This window comes from Mastigoproctus giganteus, chromosome 4 (genome assembly GCF_048544385.1).
Source record: "Mastigoproctus giganteus isolate SK-2022 chromosome 4, ASM4854438v1, whole genome shotgun sequence".
Classification (NCBI taxonomy): Eukaryota; Metazoa; Arthropoda; class Arachnida; order Uropygi; family Thelyphonidae; genus Mastigoproctus; species Mastigoproctus giganteus.
The window spans coordinates 201,172,232-201,198,975 of NC_143578.1; the positions used below are offsets into that span (position 1 = coordinate 201,172,232).

General features: G+C 36.6%; 1 protein-coding gene across 2 annotated transcripts in view; it reads right to left on the reverse strand.

Annotated features, from left to right (window-relative positions):
- Positions 1-14,628: 14,628 nt before the first annotated feature.
- Positions 14,629-26,744, reverse strand: part of Ctl2 (Choline transporter-like 2) — a 387,011-nt gene continuing 374,895 nt past the window's right edge. For both annotated transcript variants that reach the window (XM_090371991.1, XM_090371992.1), the window contains exons 23-24: positions 25,655-25,739; positions 14,629-14,998 (exon numbers count right to left, since the gene is read on the reverse strand). In XM_090371991.1, coding sequence (XP_090228117.1) covers positions 14,883-14,998; positions 25,655-25,739 — 201 coding nt within the window. In that variant the 3' untranslated portion in view covers positions 14,629-14,882. The remainder of the gene's footprint in view (positions 14,999-25,654; positions 25,740-26,744) is intronic.

The following is a 26,744-nucleotide window of genomic DNA, read 5'->3' on the forward strand; positions in this document are numbered from 1 at the left end:
TATAGATCTTTTAAATAACTTAATATAATAGGAATAAACTGTCATAAACAAATTTTATGGTAAAATATGTCAGGAGAATATTGACACATTCCACAAGAGATGAGAAGTCCTGATAATTCTCAATAAGAATACGTAATCTCTAGCAATCTGAATGCCATTGAAGGATGAGCTTGGAAGCAATAGACTTTTCTTTGTGAGAAATAAGACAAGACTGAAGTGATAAGTTTCCTTTGCTCTGCTGAATTACCTGGGTATCGGCATTTAAGGAACTGGTGGTGGTTATTTAAGAAATTGTTTGTCATTAGACATTGACAATAAGCCAACATCATGTGTGGTCCTCAGATGCCATTACATACCTAATTTTACTCAGGAGATGTGAAAGTGCATCTGTAACTGCATTTCTGAGGACAGTATAGCAACCCCGAAAAGCCTTACCTGAGAAATTATTGCAGTGGTGATCACAAGCAGAAATAAAAATTTAAAATCATTCAAGAAAGTACATTTCACATGTCCCTCAGCTATCAACAATAACAATACTAATCTGTTATTGTTGAGGTTAATTTAAGGATATAAATTTTAAATTAATAGTCTATTTCTTTGTCTGTTAAATTTTATACTGAAGAAATTTCAGAAGTAAAAAACTCCTAATTCATTTGACAGTTTCTCTCTTACGGGCTTTAAATTTTTCAATAACTGCTAATTCAAATTTAGAGATAATATGAAAATAGTCTGCCTAATACAACTATGATCAAAGTTGTGCACTGCATATTAAAAAAAAAAAAAAAAATGTAGGAATAAAAATTGATGCTCTGTCTCTTCTTTCAACGACAATTACGTTGAAATTGTCGCTTCGACAATTTCAACGTAATAAGGAGCTCAGTAGCTGTAACCCCTACATTATGACAAGTGAACAAAAGTATTCCGCACGAGTGAGGCACTGACACAAATCTAAATAATCACTAACAGTACATCCACGAGGAAAAAGTAAATAATTTCACTTCGAGGTTGCCATAGAATGATTTTTGATGTTTTCATTTCTGTTTGACTTCTGCAAGAATTTCTCATATATATATATCTTCCCCCCTGCCCTGTCCAGTACCATTTTTTTTTATATAATGTCAGTTTTGTTCATTTTAATTTAATTAAGCAGATAAGAATTATTGCTGAATTATTACTTTTTAATAGTAAATTCACATAACCTGACACTCATACTATAAGATGTCACAGTATACACAGATAAATAACAAGAGGATAATGTTTCTTACTCTTATTATTTAAGTAAGCAGTGTGTGTGTGCGTGTTTACCCTTTCTTCTACTGCAAGCATATAATTACATTTGCAGGTCATCCCTATGTGCTAGAAAATTTAAATCAAGATTCTGGAGATAGTATGAACGCTAACATAGCCTGCCGATATAATGAGAGAATCTCTATATTACGGTTATTGGGGTATGCATTGATTCTCTTAAGATGCAATAGGGTAGTCGCAAATAAATTTGCAAAAAATTCTTGTAATACACTTTGAGTGTAGGTTGGTAGTTGACATTAGATGTGCTTGAATTTTCACATGCTACTATATTGGGCATATCAAAATGAGAGGACTAAAAAATATAACAGCAATAAGCAAAAGTCTTTGGTCCCAACCTTCCCGGTGTCAACAGTGCATGATGGTAGCGTGGAGTGTTTTTGCAGTGCACATTTGGCCCCTTGATACCAGTGGTGCAAGTTACAATGCCACGTTACCTGAAAATTGTTTCCAACTAGGTGCATCCCTCCGTGGCTGCACCTAGTTGAAACAATGAAACTAATCATTGGAAATAAGCCAATTACAATATGCAACATTCTCTTGAACAACCTTAGCACATTTATTGGAAAACCAAGGTTTAGATAAAGGACAAGGTTTTAAAGTGGAGGTTATAAAAGATTCCATTCCTACAAGAATAATTTCACTGACACGATCTGAGCAAACAACATCAGAAGTTTTGAAATAGTAATCCGACCGAAGAAAAGAAATATCGCAGGTCATCCCATTTTGCATTCTTGTAATGCCAGATAACATGAGTTTGGGAATAGCCATGAGATAAAGGCTCTATTGGAGAAGAGACAATCACCAAATTATGATCTGAGGTGCCTAAAGGGCCACTCACTTTGACCGTGTACTTAGAAGGGTTGTTTGTGAGAAAAAGATCGTGTGTTGGCTGTATGGTTAGGATTGTCCGGTATTCTTTTAGGTAAATGAAAAATCTGTGCAAGGTCATTAGTAATTGCAAAAGCATCTCAACATCTCCACCAGCTGAGTCATTGTGACTAAAAAACAAAAGCCAACTGGAGTTGTGAACATTAAAATCACCAAGGAAAATTATCTCGCTGTTGGACTGGAGAAAGTCAAGTTGCAAAGAGAGGAAGTCAGAGTGCTCCAAGTGATTAGGAACAATACGAGACAACAGATGAATTTCACTGAATGAGGTAGAGAGATTTTAAGCCAGAGAAGATCGAAAAGAGGAGATTCCAAATTGCAAAGTCTCTGACAGGGAAGATCGGAATGGACATATGCACAAGTACCACCTTTGAGGCGAAAAGAATCATACAGCAAATAATTTGGGCAGCTGAGATGAGCATTAGTTGAATCAACCAATAACTGAGATTCTGTCAGAAAAAGTACATGGGGATTTGTAAGACTGCAAGTGGAAATGGACATCTTTGAGATTAGAACTGAGACCATGTATATTTGTGAAATGAACTAGGAAGTGTTTGGAAGGTTTAGATCTTTTTGCAGATAAGCTTACTCTATTAGTTTGACAATTCATGGTGTATTCAATAGTAAGAAAAGGTGGGGTTGGGTGACATGCTGTATGAAGTAATGAAATTTTTGAATATGGCGTACACATGGTAAAATATACCCAGATCCTTGATATTAACGTGGCCTCGACAATGCCCTCACCCATTGCATACACACTACTCTGATTCCCTCCAGTCAGTATCTGGCAGAGTAGATGTAGCAAGATTATACATTAGCTGATCTGAAAGCCTCCTAGAGAGTTACCAATAGGTTCGGTCCAGTGTACTAACTAGTGACTGGCCTGCGAACACCATTTTAGAGCTGTACCCTCGAAATGTAAGAAAGATGGACAGAATTTTGCCATGAAGTTCATCACAACCTCAAAAGTCATCAGTCATACTGCATGATGGAAGAGATTGGGAAGGGTTAACTGGAATTTAGCTGTGGAGAATGTATGTAAATTCCACCACTTGAAGCCTCCAATAAGCAAGCAAAGTGGTATTGCACCGGGTGATGAGAGCCATCTACCACCTAATAATGAAAGATGGCGAAGAGAATAATTAATATGCAGTGGAAGTTGGTTTGGTTTTACTGGTGCATTAGCAACTAAGGGTATAATGAACCAAAATGAACCCGAGAATTAGGGTTAAATTTGAAAGTGTCTGCAATTCTGCCCAGACACGATAGGAGGGAGTATATGATGAGAGCCTCGTCGATCAATTCGGCCCTGGAAAGATTGTGCAAGGCTCAAGGGGTAGAATTTTTTTCAGCCTGGACTGTACTTGTTAACAGGAGAGATTGCTTCTACAGGGATGGGATACACTTAAATAGAAAGGGTGCAAGAATATTTGCTGATGCTATCGAGGCAGTGTGAGGTGGGTCGGAAAACTGCTAGCTTGGGGGGAGACAAAGACCAATAGATTGACAGTAGCCACTGGCAGAGGTGAAAGAGATTCTTGCACTGCTTCTATTAGAATGAGCAGAAGCCTGAAAAACAAGATGCATGGTATTTCAGAGACTGCTGGGAGCCATTGCGGTACAAATAAACACATGGGTTGTGTTAGGGTAGCTAAGAATAGAAACAGGTGCAGGTATACTTGCGTGTACACCAATGCTAGGAGTTTAGTAAATAAATTTGATGAATTTGAGGTATTGCTCAAAACATCAAAGGCAGATATTGTTGGGATATCAGAGACGTGGTGTCACACAGATATAAGGGATGCCGAACTGCAATTTGGGGAGTACGTCTACAGAAAGGATAGGAAGGGGGGAGGGGTTATGCTATTAGTTAAGAAACACATAAAAACCAAGGAGGTGGAGCCAGTCGACAGTGCAGTGTTGAGTCATTTTGGTGTGACATAAGCATTGGGAGCTCAAAATTGAGAGTAGGAGTGTGCTATAGGCCTAATGACTCTGATGAGTGTAATAAGGAACTGTACAGGGAAATAGAGTGGGCCAGTAAATCAGAGAGTCTTATAATGGGAGATTTTAATTTCCCAGATATTGACTGGAATTTGGGGGCTGGTTACTCACACACTAGCAGGGCTTTTGTGGATTTATTGGATGATTGTTTTCTACATCAGCATGTTCGGGAGGCAACTAGAGGGAGTAATACTCTTGATTTGATTATCAGCAGTGATTCTTCATGCATTAAGAATCTGCAGATAAATGAACCACTAGGTGGCAGTGATCATAGTGCATTAAGAATCTGCAGATAAATGAACCGCTAGGTGGCAGTGATCACAGTGTGCTGAAGTGGGATTTACTCAAAGAGATAACTACCATTAGGGGTAAAGGGAAGGGTTATTGCTTCCGTAAAGGCGACTACGATGGACTGAGACAGTATTTAAATTCTATACAGTGGGACCAACTGATGATATTACCAACAGCAAATTCAAAATGGGAAGCATTCAAAGAACTTATCTTGGAAGCTACTAGACTTTACATACCAACTAAGAAATATTGTTCAAGGTTTAGGCCAAAATGGATGTCAGATGAACTAATGAGGCATATGGCAGAGAAGAAAAATGCATGGGATACTTACAAATTAACACATGACACAGAAGCCTATGATAGATACTAGTTGATATGCAACCAAGTTACAAAGGAGGTTAGGCAGGCGAAGGCAGATTACGAGAAATCCTTGGCAAGGGATGCAAAGAAAAACAGCAAAGAGTTCTTTACTTATGTAAACTCTAGAAGGAAGGGGATGAATCAGATTGGTCCACTTGATATTGACTGGAATTTGGGGGCTGGTTACTCACACACTAGCAGGGCTTTTGTGGATTTATTGGATGATTGTTTTCTACATCAGCATGTTCGGGAGGCAACTAGAGGGAGTAATACTCTTGATTTGATTATCAGCAGTGATTCTTCATGCATTAAGAATCTGCAGATAAATGAACCACTAGGTGGCAGTGATCATAGTGCATTAAGAATCTGCAGATAAATGAACCGCTAGGTGGCAGTGATCATAGTGCATTAAGAATCTGCAGATAAATGAACCGCTAGGTGGCAGTGATCACAGTGTGCTGAAGTGGGATTTACTCAAAGAGATAACTACCATTAGGGGTAAAGGGAAGGGTTATTGCTTCCGTAAAGGCGACTACGATGGACTGAGACAGTATTTAAATTCTATACAGTGGGACCAACTGATGATATTACCAACAGCAAATTCAAAATGGGAAGCATTCAAAGAACTTATCTTGGAAGCTACTAGGCTTTACATACCAACTAAGAAATATTGTTCAAGGTTTAGGCCAAAATGGATGTCAGATGAACTAATGAGGCATATGGCAGAGAAGAAAAATGCATGGGATACTTACAAATTAACACATGACACAGAAGCCTATGATAGATACAAGTTGATATGCAACCAAGTTACAAAGGAGGTTAGGCAGGCGAAGGCAGATTACGAGAAATCCTTGGCAAGGGATGCAAAGAAAAACAGCAAAGAGTTCTTTACTTATGTAAACTCTAGAAGGAAGGGGATGAATCAGATTGGTCCACTTGATATTGATGGGTCAACTGTTGATGATCCTGCTCAGGTAGCTAACAAACTAAATGAATATTTTGCATCGACATTCACACATGAGGAGTTATTCAGCGAGGGGAATGCCAGAGGTGTATTCAACTCTAGCAGTAAGCTACAGAATCTTGAAATAACTGGGAGTAAAGTGGAGGAGAAACTGTTGAAGATAAACACAAGAAAGGCACCCGGGGTGGATGGGATCTATCCAGTTATATTAAAGGAGGCAGCAAAGGAAGTAAGCAAACCCTTAGCCATAATTATGAGAGCTTCCTTGGACTCAGGGGAGGTACCCATAGACTGGAAATGTGCAAATGTGACCCCAATTCACAAAGGAGGATCAAAGGCTGACACAAGTAATTATAGACCTGTGAGCTTAACTTCTGTTCCAGGAAAATTAATGGAGGCACTGGTTAAAGAAGCACTGCAGGATCATTTAGACAAGACTTCAGTTATAGCTCAGACACAGCATGCTTTTGTTAAGGGGAAGTCTTGCCTGACCAACCTGATTGGATACTATGATGCAGTCACAAAAGAACTGGATGCAGGGAATAACTTTGATATTATATACTTGGATCTTAGAAAGGCTTTTGATACTGTTGCACATGGAAGACTGCTACACAAATTGGAGCAGTGTGACATTTGGAGGCAAACTGCTGCTATGGATAAAGGGGTGGTTGAGAGGGAGAAGACAGAGTGGTAATCAATGGACACTGCTCATTGTGGACTTATGTTATTAGTGGAGTCCCTCAGGGCTCAGTGTTGGGTCCATTATTGTTTTCTGTATTTATAAATGATAATGATGATGGTATATCAAGCTTAATGTCCAAGTTTGCAGATGATACAAAGGTTGGCAGAGTTGTCAAGGACACTACTGACACTATGCTGCTGCAGCAGGATCTGGAAAGGTTGAGCAGATGGGCTGAGAGGTGGCAAATGAAGTTTAACATTGACAAATGTAAAGTACTACACATGGGAAACAGCAACCCCAGAGCAACGTATCAACTCTGTGGTACTACACTGACAGTGGTAGAGAATGAAAGGGACTTGGGGGTGGTTGTGCAGGCAGATATGAAGTTCTCTGAGCAGTGCAGACGGGCTGCAAGAGTAGCTCATGGAGTATTGTCAATGATATACAGGAATTTTTCCAGCAGGGATAAGGAGGTGATTATTCCATTGTATAAGGCGATGGTCAGGCCACACCTAGAGTACTGTATACAGGTCTGGAGGCCTCATTTCAAGAAGGATGTAGAGCTGCTGGAACGAGTACAGAGAAGGGCAACAAGATTAGTGAATGGAACAAAGGGGTGCTCTTACGAAGAAAGGCTTAAGTTTTGCAAATTACAGTGTCTGGAGACTAGGCACCAGCGAGGTGATCTGATAGAGGTGTATAAAGCCTTGAATGGTTTAAGCATGCTCAATGCTGATGGGATTCTTCCTCTAGCTCAGAAAAATCACCTGAGAGGGCATAAATTCAAATTGAGGAAAGACAGATGTAGGATAGACGTGCGGAAATTTGCCTTTAGCCAGCGGGTGGTTGGTTGGTGGAACAGACTTCCATCCCTTGTGGTGGAGGTTGATAGCCTAAATAAGTTTAAGGCTCAGCTGGACAGGTATTTTGAACGAACAGAGGGGTGAAGTGGAATTGGTTTTTTTGGCTGATGCTGCATAAGCTTGCTTTCTTGCATCAAATGCCTCTACTAATGCTAAAAACCAGCACAGAGGAGAAGACAAAAAAATAAAAACTGCAACTTGGGAATCTTTAGCTTTAGTTTGGAAATGAGAGAGATCACACACAGGGCATGGTCAGATAGAAAACTGTCTGCCCAAATGAAAAAATCAGAAGACCATAGCAATTAAAGAGATAAAAGTTTGCTTAGAAATGTTGAGGCAACTGCTTAAGTGTTCCCAAGCGTTTCCATGGAATTTGCCCATGCAAGTACTATATGCCAAAATATCACCAGTGTATCAAAAAGACAGAATCCATATTGATACACTGGTGATACACTGTATCAAAAAAAGACAGAATCCATATTGGCAAGCATTAATTACATGGAAGGTTAAGATAGTGTAAGAAGTGGTTGTGAATTTCCATATTACTTAAGAAACAGCCGAAGTAAGCATAATTGGGACAATAATTAGATAGGCAGGGTTTGTTACTATTTTTAGGAATTGGACATAAGACCATGTAGACATAAAAGGCAACACAAAATATAGGTTAAGTCTGGATCACATGTGTTAAGAACATGTAGAAATATTCTAAAAGACATTTGTTGGATAAAGCCAGAGTATGAAGGAGTTTACTTATGCATGCGTTAATGCACACACAACAAGTTGCCATGGTATTGCACTACCTCGAATAAGTAACTTGACCCACGGAGAAGACTATTGTTACTTATTCTCGGCAGATACCAACAACCCAGGTGGCACTATTTCAAAGCTTGATGGGTAGTGACAATCCAGTTATGAAGTATAACTCTACAATATAAGAGATGCCTGATGGTGTGCAATGGTTTAGTCTAAAAGAGACTAAAGCCTCAGAATATGAAGGAGTTTATATGCATGGGTTAATCATTTATACTATCCACATATACTATATTTACACTTTATTTACACTACCATGGTAGTTTTAATGCATCATTTTAATTCAGGATTTCTAAAATATTTGAAGTTTAAAGTGGTACCCTCGAAATATAAGGAAGTTCTGTCTCAACAATGATGCCTATCATAACATCAAAAGAAAACCCTTACTTGTGTCAATGGGAAGAGGTCAAAGCTTTGTTCTGGAGGCCAAATTAAGCCTCTAAAGCAAAGTGATGGTATTGCACTGAGTGATGTGTTTCCTAGTATGTCTTGCACAGAGGTTTTTTTGGGATATGCATACCACACGTCAACTCCTAAGTTGGTTTGAGCCTGGTTGGTCACCTATAACAAATATTTTAGATCTTACAGGGTCTAAATTTTTAGACCTTACAAACAGTCTCACCATGGATAAGGCGATCCACAAGATTTGGTTGCCACAGAGGAACAGACCTGACCAAAATTCACTATACTTGATTTAATTATCAGCTTCATTAATATTTTAAACTGCACTAGATTAATAATAGCTCAGGTATCTACCGCTATTATTAATCTGGTGCAGGGGTCGGCAACCTGCAGCTCACGAGCCACATGCAACTCTTTGAACATGTACCTGCGGCTTTAACATTTAGCCCACATGTACAACAAACGATGTATTTCTACAAGCAAATATTTTCAAAATAAATCAAGAAACTGTCTGAACAAATTAAGTATCTCAGCATGTTTAAAGATGAGAATTACAGCATACTCGCCTGATGTTGAGAGACCCGCTTGAGAAGTTCAGCAGCAAAAGGCACATTAATTCGTACCTAATTGGATCTTTGTTACGTTTTTTCAGTACTAATAACTATATTTTTTTAACAACACACCTTCCCACTATTCCATTTCTTAAATCCCCCCCCCACCCCCAGCTTGAGCTGAGGCTTTTCGGATTCACTTTTTTTTTTTTAATTAGATCAAAAATGGCTCTTCACTTAAAAAAAGGTTGCTGACCCCTGATCTAGTATGTATTTAAATAGTATAAAAAAAAGTAACTAACAATAGGAAGTGATAGATTCACTGCTCCTAACTTCTTGGGTAGGGGGAGTTCAAGCAAGACATTTTGAAGCAAAAAAAAACAAACAAACATATAGGACAGTGGTCATTTTATATCTTCTGACAGAAAAACTTTTAAAAAATTCATATAAAGAGTACTTTAAATTTTAATGCTTCCCAAATAAAAGTATGTATATGAAAATTTATATAAAAAGATATGCAATTGTCCATTCAAGTACAAACAATTTAGTTTCTCTAATCTTATTTTAATCCTGACAAACTTTGTGGTAACTTTCTTTCCAGTAAGTTTTGCAGCTTAATTTTAACTTCACTAGTGGATAAATTTTTGGTAATCATTTAATTTCTATAATACATTGTTACTTTCAATTCTGTAATATACAGTATTGTAAATTTAAATTTTGTATGTAATCTTTTTTAATTTAAAATTTTATCTAATAGTCATTGTTGTTACAAGATTCACTTTCAATACATTGTTGAATGGCATCATGACACTGACGGAAATGCCTGCAGGCATTTCCGGTGTGAGTCACAAATTTGACCTTTGTATAGCCTGTGGCGGGTAATCTAAGGTCAGCATAATAGACAAACTAAGCTCAAAATGACAATTCTTTTCATTGTTTCCAATATAAGGAGTTTACAGATCTCAAATTAAAACTTGGTACATTACTAGAAGAATTTGAGTCACTGAAGGGTGCTTATCCTATAATCAAATGTAACCAGGAGCTCATTAGGGACTCAAGTAACTCATGACCTGCCAAGTGATGCACCCCCGATTTGGGTCCAAGAAGGGAACAGTCAAGTGGATATAATGACCGTAGGAAAATGCAAAAGGCCCAATGTGCCAATTGATTAGTGAGCTGTCCCATAATCATTCTGTGAGGGAACCTAAGTGCCCTATTTATATCAAAACAGTTAAAACTCAACAGAAAACAGTTAAAACTGAAAACAGATGATGGGTACTCTCCATAATCTCAGTCTAGTCTTAGAATGTCTGATTTAGGTTCCAATGGCAAGTTTTTCCAATATCTTTACCTTTTTTCGTGTTATGAGCACTATCTGACTCACTCGATCTCTTTAAGGCCATTTAAAAAAGAGAGAGAGAAGTTGAAACTACCAATGATAATTTAAAATCAATCACTCAGACACAAAATACACAAACAATATGTAGACCAAAACTAAACAGAAAAACAGCAGTACTACAAGCCTATAGCATTTCAGTGAGCTTCAGCTAAGACCCAATTGGGCATGCCCTTTTCAGTATTACCACTGGGCAGGATGATGTACAAATATAATTTTGTAATGCACAAGAAATGGACGCACTGACCACTTTGATATATTTTCCATCTAGCATTGAATGAATCAGGTTTTACAGCTATGTACACGGGAAACTTGTGGCAGTACAAACAGCTATAGAAAATTAACACGGAGATGTAAATTACCCATGGACATGAAAAATAACTTTTGGGGCAATAAAAGCTTTTAGATTTTTCTACTTGTCATATATTGGAAATACTTTTAACATTTCCAGTTTGGCTGACATTTCAGCTGTTTCCTCATTAATTACATTATCAGTTAAAAGTTGATTTAAATCAAAGAACACCCCTTTGAAGGAAAGTACTGTGAATTTGACAGATGATTAAAAAAATTGAAGAGTATCGTGGTAATAATTTTTTTTTCAACAGGGCCTCTCGAAATGAGTAACTTTGGGGAAAGGTATCAAAACATAGTGCTGAGTGAACCACGCTGTAGTGGAGGATAACTAACTATAAATATGAGAAATTTCTGTTTGGCATTTAATAGATGCCAGGTGAGCAAAATTGTCTATCTTTCTTCTAGATGTTCTCTAGACAACTTCCATTCCCATGTGGCATCTGTGAGATGCCAGCAACAGGCATCTAATCTTGCTGTAGAGCTAACTGGATAACAAAAATACAGATGGTATAAAGATTTATTCTAGGTGAGTGTCTGCATGATGCCACAGCATATGAGTGAATTCTAAAAAAAATTCTAAAAAAAAATATATAACTTATTATTATTGGTGTGTCTTGTTTATTTTCCTTTGATATTTTTGAGTTTACAGACTACCATTTTCAATTCAGTGAAAAAAGCTAAAACTTAATTTTTTTATAATTAAAACAAAAAAAAACACACATGCTGCACAAGTGATGAAAGGTTAAGGAAATTTATGTTAATTAACACTTTCATTGATTCATATGTGGTCAGTACAAGTGCTGTAAAGGTATGTAGAATTGACACCTGCTGACCTCCTGGCTTTTATTTGTGGACCTGGTACATGGTTTTTTCTTGTTCTTTGTTTGAGCTGGGGTTAGTTCACGTGCATGGAATGAACTTTTGTTAAAACTGGTTTGTTCTGATTTACAGCTCTTGCAAAAGTAAAATATTAATGGTGTTCTCTTTTAGAATTTCAGACTTTTACTTTTAGGCAGGTATTGAAGGAGTTGCTACTTTACATTGGATAGGCTCTCACATGTAGGCAGCAATGAATATGTTAATACATTTATCTCACACAAAATGATCAAACACCACTCAGTGCAGTACTGCACTTCATTGTCTCAGAGCATAATTCTTAGAAACTTCTGGCCAGTGCTGTTCTGATATAGCAACAAAGACATTAAATCAGTTTTATAAATTTACTGTCATCATAGGCACAATACAAGAAAATGGCTGTGAATATAGCCATTGAGATGTCATTTAACATTTATTTACATTAGCTCACAAAAATAAAACCACAAGAGCAAGGATGAGTACAGATGGCATCAGGGAGAAGAAAAAAAAAAGTGTGTACAGTACTGAAATCGAAATGTATCTCTAAAAAAGACTATTTTATAACATCGGCCCCACTCCAGTAACAAAAATTAGTAGGTCTGTTTGACAACATATAAACCTAATAAATTAAAAAAAAAATAATAATAATAATAGCAGCATGCATCAAAATAAATTGTTTCAAATCCCCACATTTTGCTCTTGAAGTTGGAGGAATGTTAAACAACTTTTGTAAATTTATAACATAGACAATAAGGTTCACTGTAAAAATTCTCTATGTACATTGTAAACCCTGCTGCACAATATGCAGTCATTTGTACACAGCAAAATAATATGATAGTACTAACATCTCTATCTGAATCTCCACTCCAGAGTTTAATACATATATATACAAGGGATATCCAGAAAGTAAGGTCCCAAATGGCATAGCAGGAACTAAATTTACACAACAGAAAGTGTAGTTTCTTCCCACAGTAGAGAATAACAATGTGCATTAGCAATGCACTCCAAACTTATTCATTTGCATAATGTACAAATAAGGCATCACTAGTAGGAATGTAGTAAGTATTAACTGCTATGTATAGTGAGCATGTCATCAGTATAAAGCAAATAAACCTATCAGCAATTCAAGAAGTTTTGTGCAACCACCATAATCAAAACCTTTTCCTTCCCTAGTTCTTTGCAATCACAAAGATACTATCTGTTATCTTAATCTAATATTAAATCTGTTGTAGAAGAAATTTTCAATAGTGTATAAGTAATAATGGTTTGGTTTCTGTGCAGAAGATATCTCTGCAATCACATCACTTAGTGGTGGAAAATACATAGAACAATATTATGGTGCTATTTTTCCACTGAGATGGGTTGAAAAATGACAATCAAAGTTTAACATTGATAATTGTAAAGTGCTGCGTCTGGGTAGCAGTAATCGATGGATAGAATACCATACTCGAAGTAGTCCATTTGGATAGTATCACACTCAAAGTAGTTGAGAATGAAGTAGACATCAGACATGACATTCTCTGCTGGGATAGCTCATGGGCTTCTGGCCAGTAGCAGTAGGAACTGTGCCAACAGGGAAAAAGAGATAATTATCACCTTGTCTTAAAAAATTAATTGTAAAGACAGCCAGGTTTCTGGCATTACAGTTCACACTGCAGTGTGCATTTACTGTAACAGCATATGGGGTCACACCCACAGCTCCTTTCATATGGTTAGGCCACATCTTGAATACTGTATTTTACAGGTTTAGGAGCCTAATTTTGATAAAATGAGTTTTATCAATCAGATAGCATTATAAATTACTGTGTCAGATTGAGATAGCTAAGAGAATAGATTTAAAGGATCAGGCAATGAACTTTTTAGGGGTGACAATATATAAGCTTGCATTATTTTGCCACTATGAAATCAATGGTGCAGTGTCACTTTTCTGGACATCCCTTTCGTTGTGTACACACTTGCTATAAATGCTGCAGAATGAGATGACTACACATATGACTGTTAGACTAATTACACACCTTTAGAAAATACCTGCTCTGGTATTTTTTTCTTATTTGTAAGAGAAAAAACTTTTTAGAAACCCCATATTTTTCATTTATGAGAAAAAAATTACAAAATGTATTACGGAAAACATTGCGCTATGGTTTTCCTGAAATATGGAAATTATTTAAAATTTTTAAGAACACTATATATACTCATTTGTGTGTGTGTGTGTACACACAGACACTCATATATATATATATATATAAAGCAAAAATGCTTGCATGTTCAACAGTTAAAAAAAGAAGAAACAATTTTCAAATCACTACCCTGGTCTCACAATGATTAAATATAAACAACATACAGAATCATCATGGTGATAAAAGCTAATTTCAACAGTATTCTGATGCATAAAAATAAATCTTATATACACAGTTCACAATTCCCTTACATATGGCACTGAATATGAAACTTTTAAGGTATTTAGAAATTTCGGAATGATTTGCTCTCTTCAGGAACTATTTTGTAAGAAAAGCTAATAAATAAAGGAGTACTTTCAGCTTTATAATCAAAGTATTTCTTAAGTTTTTTTTTTAAAAAGTCAGATTCACAAGCTGAGCAAAACACTTTCAAACAACTAGTATTTTGCATCTTAATGAAACTTTGTGGAAATTCTTTTGTAATATTTCACAAAAGAATTTATAAATTTGTAGAAGGCAATGCTTCTCAATACAAATATTTCAGGTTCACATGTAAAAAGATTACTACTAAAATATGTTTATCACAATATTTAAAGGCTTTAAATATAAAAGGAGTTCTGGTATAACCAAACTGTTTTTTCCCCTTTAAACTTCAAAAATTCACAAGTTTGAACAAATTTCCAAAAAGCCCAGCACTCATATGCCAAAAGTTATTCTTTAGTATTATTAGGTTGGTCTTTGTTGACATAAAATAAACCAAATATGCAAACCCAAGCACCACAGTGGACGTAATTCTTAATTTCATTAAGGCATGTAATACAGGCAAAAACTGGATGGTAGCAAGATTAGTTTGAAGTAATTATCAAGCAATGCTATAAAATTTCTATTACACAATTGTAGAACAGTTTTTCAGTCATACATACTTATATATACAGATACATGCTTTGACACATTAGCCAGCCAGAAATAAGTTTGCTTTATTTCTCCTCAGGATCACGGAATGCTTTGTTTTTTTTTCCTAAAATTTTCATGAGCTCTTTTGACATGTAGTAGGGCTTATCAGCAGATCCATCATTGCGCTCACAGTCTTCCACTAAAAGTAATTTCAGGAAAAAAAAAGGAATATAAAATGCAGAAAAAAAATATCATTAAGCCTCTTTCCTTAAAAAAAAAAAAACATACTATGTTATTATGCAAAGATACACTAGATACTAGCCTAGCTATGTGAATGATTATAACATTGATAGTAACAAAACAGTAGATGTATAGTACTTCAGGAATATAAGTAAAAATGGATGGATGCCAGTAAAAAAAAAAAAAAAACTTATTCTGTGATATGGGAAAGAAATTAGGCAAAAGTCTTATTTTAAAGAATATTAGAATAAGGGAAATAACAAGTCCACGTTAAAACTGAAATTGATGTCTACCATTGTGGACATTGCACTCCTACATATACTAGCATAAACAACACTAAAATAATCTTGAATACAGGCAGTTCTCACTTTACGAGTTCTCGGTTTATGAGTTTTTTCCCCCAAGTATCAACAAAATTGAAAATATGAACATTAATTGCAAAAAAAAATGAATGTTAAACATTCATAAATACCAAATTCCAAACCATGTGCGTAGCTATACAATACAATATACCCCGCTTTACGATATTAACATGTCGTTTTTTTGATAATTTGTTTCAAGATCTCAGAAGTTAAAATTTTCACTGTATAACTAAGCTATTTATCTCTCTAAAATGTTATTTTTAAGGTCACGAGTGTGACCTTAAAGGCCATATAACCTTTGTGATATTTTTCTAAAGCACATTTCTGGAGGCGCCTCCGTAGCCAGGTGGGCAGGAGCAGCAGTGCGTAGCACACGCTTCTTGATTAGACCGGGGTTCGAGCCCGTGACCACCAAATATGGAGGATGTGGAAAGGTCAGGGAATGACCACCACATATCCCCAGAGCAATATGGCCTTAGTTGCTAATGCTCCTAAAAACCAAATAACAAACATTTCTGGAGGTCACAACCATAAAACAATAAAAACAATTTGCACTTTCTGGTTTATTTGGCTTATGTTACTACAAGCAATTATAAACGGGTAGCAAACTCGATCTTCTTGCATTTGCAAAAATACCGATAGCTGGAATTGTGTGGATTTGTACGTTATTATGGTGAAATTCGTTTCCTCTTTACTGAAATCTTCAATCGTATAAAAAACAAATTTTCAGAATCTTCTCTTCATTCCTTTTTTTATTTTAAGCTTCTTAAACTTGTTACTCCTCACGAATCGTGTTAGTTGCAATTTGTGTGTGACGTTAAAAAATGCTTATGCATGCAATCGTGAAATTTATAATTAAAAGAGAAGATTATCTTGGAAACAAACGCCTCTTGAAACATTTGTAAAGGAGATGACTCCTTGTGCAACAAACCAACGAGTGCCAAGCCAATAATGAGTGATTAACGAGTGTGCATTTAGTCGATGATGATGAAGAATAAACATTCTTTAACATTTGTAAGTAGTAAATAATTTCTCTATTATTATAATTTGCTTGATTTTACAGGCTACGTTTTCATTTCTCTGGATAAATCAATCATTGTTTCAACAAACTAATTTCATTGTTGAGAATGCAACCCCTATTTTTAACATTGTCTATGGGAAATAAATTCCCGCTTTACAAACGCACACTAGGAATGAATTAACTCGTAAAGTCGAGAACTACCTGTACATTACTGGATTCTTTGCTAAATCACATCATGAGGAAATGTTTGCTCATTATTCAACCAAATTTTGGGTGGATGTAGTATTCAGTGAGGGGGGGGGGGAGATAAACAGAAATGGCGATCATTTTGTACTAGAAAGTAGCTGGTGGTCAAATGTTGTAACCACACAAAGATGACCATTATCTGGCCCTGACTGTCAGGTGACAGATTTCACTGCATGACAACTTGCTTCATGGTTTGCTGGATGCACAGAAGGGCTTTTATCCAGATATACCACCTACAGAAGGATGCAAGAAAACTATCTTTATACACATATATCAATCCTTTGGTTCCCACACACAGTCCATTTCATTTTACGCTCTTCAACCAAGGAATCAGATTGTTAACATGGTGGAAAAAGATGAGTGGAGTGGAGTGATGGCTTAATGTTGGAAGCTGAAATCACTCTCAACAGTTGTACACACTACACACACACATTCCCACTTCACAACTCTTGGTTGTAAAGCATCGGAAATGAGATCCTTATGTTCACTCGTCTGCAGAGCAACTGTTTCAGACTTTCCTGGACAATAATGCAAGTGCTACCAGCACTCTCCAAATGAATCAAAAGAGGGAGGCCATCTGGAATGGCTAGCTAAATCGTCAGTCCAATAGAGCAGTACTTTTTAAACTTTTACTTAGCATGGATATTTTTTAAATCTAATTCAGGAAGAAGGTTATATTTTTAAAAATAGTAATAATTAACAATAAATTAAACATTTAATTTAACAAGTGTACAAATTAAATAAAAAAAAATGATAAAACATTAACAGCTGCTCTGGACAGTATGGGATCTTGAATATTTCTTTGCATAAAAATATTGTTCATAACATACTAAAAAAAAACCTCATCCCAAACATTTTTGTGCATTAGCTGCCCATCTTTCATTAAAAAAACAATCTCATGGAACCCAGCTTGAAAACATATGCAATGGAATTGCCACTCACAGTCTACCCACAATCACAAAAAAAATAAATAATAAATAAAAACCACACCTCATATGCTGGCTTACTCACTACACAATGAAGTTACCATCTATTTACTGAAGAATAACCCCAGGGGCTCACATCTGGTGAGTATGGGCTTGTCACACCCAGGGTCCTGGGTGTGACAAGCCCATACTCACCACACCCAGGGTCCTGAGCTGGATGTAATAATTTCTTTCTTGGTGATTCCCTTCTACTTTTGACACTCACACTCTCTCTCTCTCTCTCAAGGTAACTCAATTTTTTTTGGCAAGCCTTAGGCTTTCTTGCACCATATGGCTAATAATAATAATGGAGAATTAATCTCTGGTATCAATTTACCAATTTTGTTCTCAACATTAGGAGTTTATTTCACATCTTTATTAGGATATGCCTTTATGTATTAACTGTGCATAATTTTTGGCTACTCAAAATCATTTGAAGTTTTATGGAAGTGAGGTTTTCCATAAAAAAAAAAAAAAAAAAAAAAAAAAAAAGTTGATACAAATTACCTTTAGCACAATAAAATTATTTAGTAATACATTACAGCATCTTTACTGGAGTTTTGATTATTTGCAATTCCAGTTCCTAAGTTCCAGTAAAGATGCTGTAAAGTATGTCTGAATAATAAATGATTTTATTGTGATGTAAAGAGCAAGTAATTTGTATCAGTCTATAGTGATGATGCCTTTGCACAGTAATCCAAGCCATTTGCAATCTATAACTAATCCAGCATGTAACAGTAACATTCAGTGTTTACAGAAATTAAGGAAAGTAACAAGAAACACACCCAAATGGTCCCAAAAGACTGTTGCCATGACATGACACTTGATCCATACACATCCACTTTGTGGTAAAGAATTCCCCACCAGTCTGGTACTCTTAACATAAAGAAATCCAATTATGTTGTCCACCTCAACATTTCAGTGATTCCAAGAGTTCTGCCATCTTGCAACAGATGTATCCGCAAGCTGCACTTGGTGCTTTCTCTTGAAGTTGTATGAGAAGAAAGATGTACACACTCCTGTACCTCATCATACAAACCTGCTAATTACTTTTTCACATGCAACATATCTGGAATTTGATAAACATTCCTACTAATCATTTCCTGTGGAAGTATCACAATGTGGTGCTAATAATTTCTGTTTCCACAGGGTCAGTGTTATACTTAACATCCCAAATATGGCCAATTTATCAGTTGTTGTGGGGGTTTAATGGTGCATAAGCTGCTTTGGCTATAATGTGCCTATTCATTTATTATACAGTGGTACCTTGGTTTGGGAGCATAATTCGTTCCGGAAACGTACTCGTAATCAAAAGCACTCGTATATCAAAGCGAATTTCCCCATAAGAAATAATGGAAACCCAAATGATTTGTTCCAAAACTCAAAAATATTCATATACTGTAAAAATGATTAATACAAAATACATACCTTTTTATATTTTTAATATTTAAATTTAATATACATAAAGCAATCGAATTTATTAATTATTAGGTAGGACGACTTTCACTGCTATCTGTTGACTTTCTTTTTGTGCGACTTTAACAAGGAACCTATCCAATGACACTTGCTTTTGCCTCCTTTTGAGGAGTTCATGGAAATATGACATTGCATTGTTGTTAAACAGATTCATCACTTGCACTGCCACAGCCTTACTCGGGTGGTGCTTTTCTACAAAATTTTGCACTGTTTCCCACATTTTACACATCTCCCTAATCTCATTTGAAGAGAGGGATGTCGCCATTTTTTCCCTCCTCCTCAGACGAGATCTCCTCCATAACCTCTTGCTGTTGCTCACGATGCAGATCCATCAGTTCATCAGTGGTAAACTCCTGGCCATGTTTCTCCACCAGCTCTTGAATGTCATTCTTATTCATCTCCAGTCCCATGGTCGTCCCCAAGGACACAATTTCATCGACAACTGGCAGCTCCTGTTCATGGAGCTGCCGGTCTGATTGCATTGAGGGGTTTCTCCAAGCAGAATTGAGGGTTCTCTTGGTGATTCCATCCCAGGCTTTATCAATGATCTTGAGGCAGTTTACGATGTGGAAATGATTTTTCCAAAACTCTGAGGGTAAGGTTAGTTCCTTCGATCACCTCGAAGCATCGCTGAAATAGTGCCTTGATGTAAACCTTTTTAAAGTTCGAAATGACCTGCTGATCCATGGGCTGAAGTAATGGACTAGTGTTGAGAGGAAGGAACTTGACCTTAATGAACTCAAATTCTTCCAGTAAGTCGTCCTCAAGGCCTGGAGGATGAGCAGGAGCATTGTCCATAACCAGCAAGACTTTGAGTGGCAGTTTTTGTTCTAAAAGGTATTTCTTCACTGCAGGACCGAAGACCTCGTTGATCCATTCAACGAACAAGATACGAGTGACCCAAGCCTTGCTGTTGGACCTCCACATAACGTTTAACTGGCTCTTCTGCACCTTGCATTTCTTGAAGGCTCGTGGATTCTCAGAATGATACACGAACAGGGGCTTGACTTTGAAATCATGGCTCGCATTGGCACACAGCAAGAGGGTGAGACGGTCTTTCATGGGCTTGTGACCGAGCATTCCATTCTCTTCTGCTGTAATGTAGGTCCTCTTTGGCATCTTTTTCCAAAAAAGCCCCGTCTCAACAATTAAAAACTTGCTGCGGCAGGTAACACTCGGAAACCATGAGCTTCTGGAACTCTGTGACAAACGCCTCAGCTGCCTTAGGGTCCAAACTCGCAGCCTCTCTGTGCCTCACAACACTATGGGATGCCACTTCTCTAAAAGTTATCAAACCATCCTCTGCTCGCCTTGAAGCCTTCTTCATTTTCTGTAGACGTACCTGGCAGTTTACTTATGAGGTCGGCGTACAAGGCCTTTCCCTTCTCAGGATCGGTTGACTTTATTGTTCAGTGGTAACGCTGTGGGGATTTAAAATTAATACCCCTTTTAGTTTATTTGGAAGAGGGCCAAAATTCAACCCAAAATCGACACATTTTTCATGATTAAATTCATCAATTAAATTAAATCAATTTAGATCAATTAAATTCATGATTTTAATTGGAATTTTAAGTTTAATTTTGATACGTAAGTAGTTACCACATAATTATATATGTATGTAACGTAGAATTACAAATATTTGAATATTAAATATTTCAACTGACATTTGTGAATCTTTTCACTACCATTTATTATTGATTAGGAAATATCCTGTGGCACCGACTGCAACTCACAAATACATACCTATTAAGAAATATTGTTCAAGGTTTAGGCCTAAATGGTTATCAAATGAACTAATGAGACTCTTAACAGAGAAGAAAAATGCATGGGATGCATATAAATTATCAAGCGACTCAAGCCTATGGTAGATATAAGCAAGTCTGTAATCAGGTCACAAAGGAGGTTAGGCAGGCGAAGGCAGATTACGAGAAATTCTTTACTTATATAAACTCTAAAAGGAAGGGGATGAACCTGATTGGTCCACTTGATATCGATGGATTGACTATCGATGATCCTGCCCAGATAGCAAACAAACTGAATGAGTATTTTGCATCTACATTCACACACGAGGAGTTATTAAGGTTTGGAAATGGCAGAAGGTTATCAAATTGTAGCAGGATACTTAATGATTTTGTAATAACTGAGAGCAAAGTGGAGGAGAAATTGTTGCAGTTAAACATAAGAAAAGCACTTGGGGTGGATGGGATCTATCCAGTTATATTAAAGGAGGCAGCAAAGCAACTAAGCAAACTCTTGGCCATAATTATGAGAGCATCCTTGGACTCAGGGGAGGTTCCATGGACTGGTGATGTGCAAATGTATCCCCAATTCACAAAGGGGGATCGAAGGGTGAAACAAGTAATTACAGACCAGTTAGTTTAACTTCTGTTCCGGGTAAAATAATGGAGTCACTGGTTAAAGATGCATTGCAGGATCATCTAGACAAGACTGAGCAATAATTCAGACACAGCATGGGTTTGTTAAGGGAAAGTCTTGTCTGACAAATTTGATAGGATATTATGATGTGGTTACAAAGGAACTGGATGCAAAAAATAATTTTTATATCATCTATTTGGATTTCAGGAAAGCTTCTGACACTGTTGCGCATGAAAGACTATTGTACAAATTGGAGCAGAATGGTATTAAGGGTAAGTTACTACAATGGATAAAAGGATGGTTAAGTGGGAAAAGACAGAGGGTGGTAATCAATGGGAGCTGCTCTTCGTGGACTAATGTTATTAGTGGAGTCCCACAGGGTTCAGTGTTGGGTCCACTGTTGTATATTTATCAATGATATTGATGAAGGTATATCAGGCTTAATGTCGAAGTTTGCAGATGATACAAAGGTTGGCAGGGTTGTTAATAACAGTAATGGCAGTGTGCTGCTGCAACAGGATCTTGCAGCAGGGAAAAGGAGGTGATTATCCCTCTGCATAAGGCAATGGTCAGGCCACGCCTTGAATACTGGTCTGGAGGCCTCATTTTAGGAAGGATGTAGATTTACTTGAGCGTGTACAGAAAAGGGCAACAAGATTGGTGAGGGGAATGAAGAGATCCTCTTACCAAGAGAGGCTTAAGTTCTGCAAATTGCAGTGGGTGGAGACTAGGCACCTGCGCAGTGATCTGACTGAGGTATATAAGGCCTTGAATGGGTTGAGCACACTGAATTCTGATGGGATCCTTCCACTTGTTCAGATTACGAACCTAAGGGGGCATAAATTCAAATTAAGAAAAGACAGATGTAGAATAGATGTGCAGAAATTTGCCTTTAGCCAGCGGGTGGTTAATTGCTGGAACAAACTTCCATCTGTCGTTGTTGAAGTTGATAGGTTGAATTAATTTAAGGAGGAACTGGACAGGCATTTGGAGGGAATGGTGTGATTTCTTTTTTTTTTTTTTGTCCGATGCTGCATAAGCTCACACACATGCTTTCTTGCATCACATGCCACTACTACTACTACATATGTTACCTTATGGGAACGCGGCGCTCGCTTAGTGTGGATTCACTTAGCGCTCTGTTTTTCCGGAACAAATTATCAGCATTAAGCGGGGGTCAACTGTATGGCTGAATGAGATGTGAGGTACAACTTTTTATCTTGACAGCATGCTTCAGTAACAGCGTTTTCCTTCTTAATATTAGTGGGGCTCATGTGCATCAATTTAGAGCCTATGTGCTGGCAAGTTCTGAATGCACCAAGTGCAATCCTCAAAGCACTGTTGAATTGTATCAAGCTAACGTAATGCACTCATTCTGGCAGAATCATAGAAGGGAGCTCCATAATCAAGACGAGGTCTGATTAATGCCTGTATAACTGAAGCAGGAAGGTACGATCTACTTCCCATGTTTGGGCAGATAAAGCTCTGAGTATGTTTAGCTTTTTTAGACATGAAGTACATACCATTTTAATACGGTCTAAGAAATTTAATTTTTTTGTGAAGGATTAATCCTAGAAATCTGATGTTATTAGTGACTGGGATAGAGATATAGATATGAAGTTCATGGTCCAGATGAAGCTTGTGTTGTCTACAAAAATAGATAGCTACTGTTTTGTGCAGTGAGAGTTGATAGCCATTGAGGCTGGCCCATTGCTGTATTTTATTAAGTGATATCGGAAGCTGTTGTTCGATAAATCTCATATTTTGGGAATGGTAGGAGATGGAAAGGTCATTTGCATAAAGGTAAGTCTCTACTGTATTTGGAAGCAGTTTAGCAATAGAATCTATTCTAACAGCAAAAAGAGTGGCACTCAACACTGATCCCTGTGGAACACCTTCTTCCTGAATGAAGGTTTCTGAAAGTGCAGGTTGGCATCGAACTTGAAACAATCTAGTATGTAGAAAATTTTTCACAACTATAGGAAGGTTGCCCCATAGACCAAGAGAAATTATTTGGAATCCTTACCAACAAATACATATCTGATTAAGTTGAGTGTCTTCAAATAAAATTTCTTCAATTTATATATTACAGGAATCAAATAATACTTCACCACAACAATTGTATGTAGTTCTTTGTGTGCTTGGTTTAATTTGCTCCCTCTGTGCTCTTGGCATGATTTGCATGGCTTTCATCTTATTTACATCTTGTAAATAACTTTATGGATTCTCCTACTATCTTGTTCATTGCATCCGTTATTTCCTCATTTTAGCTCTGAATTTTATTGTACTTTTTCCTTGTTCTCCTTTCATATTAATTATTCTTCGTCTAGTCAATTAATTCAACGAAGTTGATTAAAACCTATCAAGTGGACATGGCAGGAGATGGGGTTTTGTCAATGATATATAGGAATTTTGCTAGCAGGGAAAAGGAAGTGATTATCCCTTTGTGCAATGGTCAGGCCACGCCTTGAATACTGCGTACAGGTCTGGAGGCCTCATTTTAGCAAGGATGTATATTTACAGAGAAGGGCAACAAGATTGGTGAGGGGAATGAAGGGAGGCTTAAGTTCTGCAAATTTCAGTGGCTGGAGACTAGGCACCTGCGCAGTGATCTGATTGAGGTGTATAAGGCCTTGAATGGGTTGAGCATGCTGAATTCTGATGGGATCGTTCCACCTGTTCAGATTACGAACCTAAGGGGTCATAAATTCAAATTAAGAAAGGACAGATGTAGAATAGATGTGCGGAAATTTGCCTTTAGCCAGCGGGTGGTTGATTGCTGGAACAAACTTCCATCTGTCGTGGAAGTTGATAGGTTGAATAAATTTAAGGAGGAACTGGACAGGCATTTGGAGGGAATGGTGTGATTTTATTTTTTTTTTGGCTGATGCTGCATAAGCTCATACACTTGCTTTCTTGCATCACATGCCACTACTACTACTACTACATTTTTATTAGTAAAACTGATTTTAGATTACAGGGTCTAGCTATGTTTAAATAACTTTCCAAAATGAGATCCAGACTGAAATGAGTTATATTTTGTGTAAAATGGACAGACAAAGAAAGGTACCATAACTGGTGATCATGTTCTAGAATTTAAATATGCCATTTAACTATAGCGTTCCAGTTATGCCAAATTCAAATCCATCAGTGGGCACTTGTAAATTCCATGAACTTCTTTGTGGGGGGGGGGGGGGGGTGTAGCAAGATATAACTTAAAATTAGAAACTTTAAAATTTTATTAATTTTGACAATATGCTATATAAGACTGGAAAATATCATTACAAACACTTTTGTTATCCAAAAAACAAACCAACCAACCAAAAAAAAATAATAATAATTTACAACCAATTGCACAGCCAAAAATTGGGAACAAGAGCAGGGAAAAAAAAAAGGAGGAACATAGAATTTTTTTTTTTTTATGTCTAAATTTTTCCCAATTAAAAAATAATTAATGATAGAGATAAATCAAAAGTGAATATCATACTGGAGGAATACTAAAATTCTAATATATATTTAAATTTTTCTGTTTTTGGTGTACAGAATACACTAATTTGTTCATGATTGTTTACTGTTTACTTAGGAAGCTATCTAGATTATTATTCCTGCTGAATTTATCATAAACTATGTTATTCACAATTATTTTATATATAACCTTTCAGCAGTCCCCGGGTTGTTTGCATTACATTTCCACTATGTGTACTATATGTTTATATGTAAGTCATTAGTTCTTATGTATGTACACTATGTGCATTCATGAGAAATAGTTTTACGTGATAAGTCTAATAAGTTTGTTTGTTGTTTTGGTTTTTAGGAGCATTAGCAAACTAAGGCCATATTGCTCCGGGAATATGCGGTGGTCATTCCCTGACCTTTCCGCATCCTCTGTATTTGGTGGTGACGGGCTCTAACCCCAGTCTAATCAAGAAGCGTGTGCTACGCACTGTTGCTCCTTCCCACCTGGCTACGGAGGCGCCTAGTCTAATAAGTAAATAAATAGTGAATATTCCAAGTTTCTCTTTGGTCTCAATGTGTGGGAAGGAAATTCTCTTTAACAAGCTAACAACAAACAACTACAAAAAAAAATGGAATAATTTATTTTATTTTCAAAGTTCAATTAACTCCTTAATATTAAAAAAAAAAAGGGAAAATGAGGAGGTATTACTTACAAAAACAGAGAAACAAGGTGTCCACAGCCATACTATATACATTGAAGAATCCTGTGGCTATAATATAGGCTCCCAGAGTGATTGTCTAATATTTCAACAATAAATCAAATTGTTATTTATACAGTGGGTTATCAATATAATTCTGAAAAAATAAATCGATCATACTAAGGCTTTGTTAATTATTGCTTATTTTCGGGAAACATCTAAAATATATCACAACTTAGCCTTCTTATGGAAGTGCAAAAAATAAAAAAATCCAAGAGAGGATTTTATTTAATGCACTTTAAATTTTATTCTTTATTTTGATACTATTTTGGATAATAAGAATGACTATTTTTAGTAACAAATAATTATTTCCTGACAACCTCACTTTTGAGTTCAATGACATGAAATGAATAAAAACAAAGCAGAAATAAAAGCTCTAACAAAAATTAACATACAACACCAATGGCCTAGCTAATATTAACTAGTAGTTAGATGATTTTATGATAAATGAAAAGGATTATAAGCAAAATTAGTACAATTAAAAGTGAACAAGGCACTAAGGGCAGAAGAAACCTATCAAAGAACCCACCAAGGGCTCACATTTGGTGAGTATGGGCTTGGCACACCCAGGGTCCTGAGCTGGATTTCATCATTCTTCTCTTTCTTGGTGATTCCCTTTTGACACACACTCTCTCTCTCTCTCTCTCTCTCTCTCTCTCTCTCTCTCTCTCTCTCTCTCTCTCTCTCTCTCTCTCTCAGGGTAACTTGGGAATATATTTTTTTGGCTGGTGCAGCATGAGTCTCAGGCTTCCTCGCACCATATAGCTAATAATAATTATAATAATTACATTGATGGAAGTAGCAACAGAAGTAAAGTTGAACCCTTTGCCATTACAAAAGCAGCCTGGGATTCTAGGAAAGTCCTATAGATTGGACACGTAAAAGAAATAGTCTAAATGGAAAATTTAAAAATTTCATCCTAAATTCTGACAGTATATCATATAATTAGTATTAATAATGGCCATATGGTTCAAGGAAACGTAAGGCTTATGCTTCTCAGAGAATTGCACACCTCTATCAAGTCTCCTCTAAGGTGCCTAGTTTC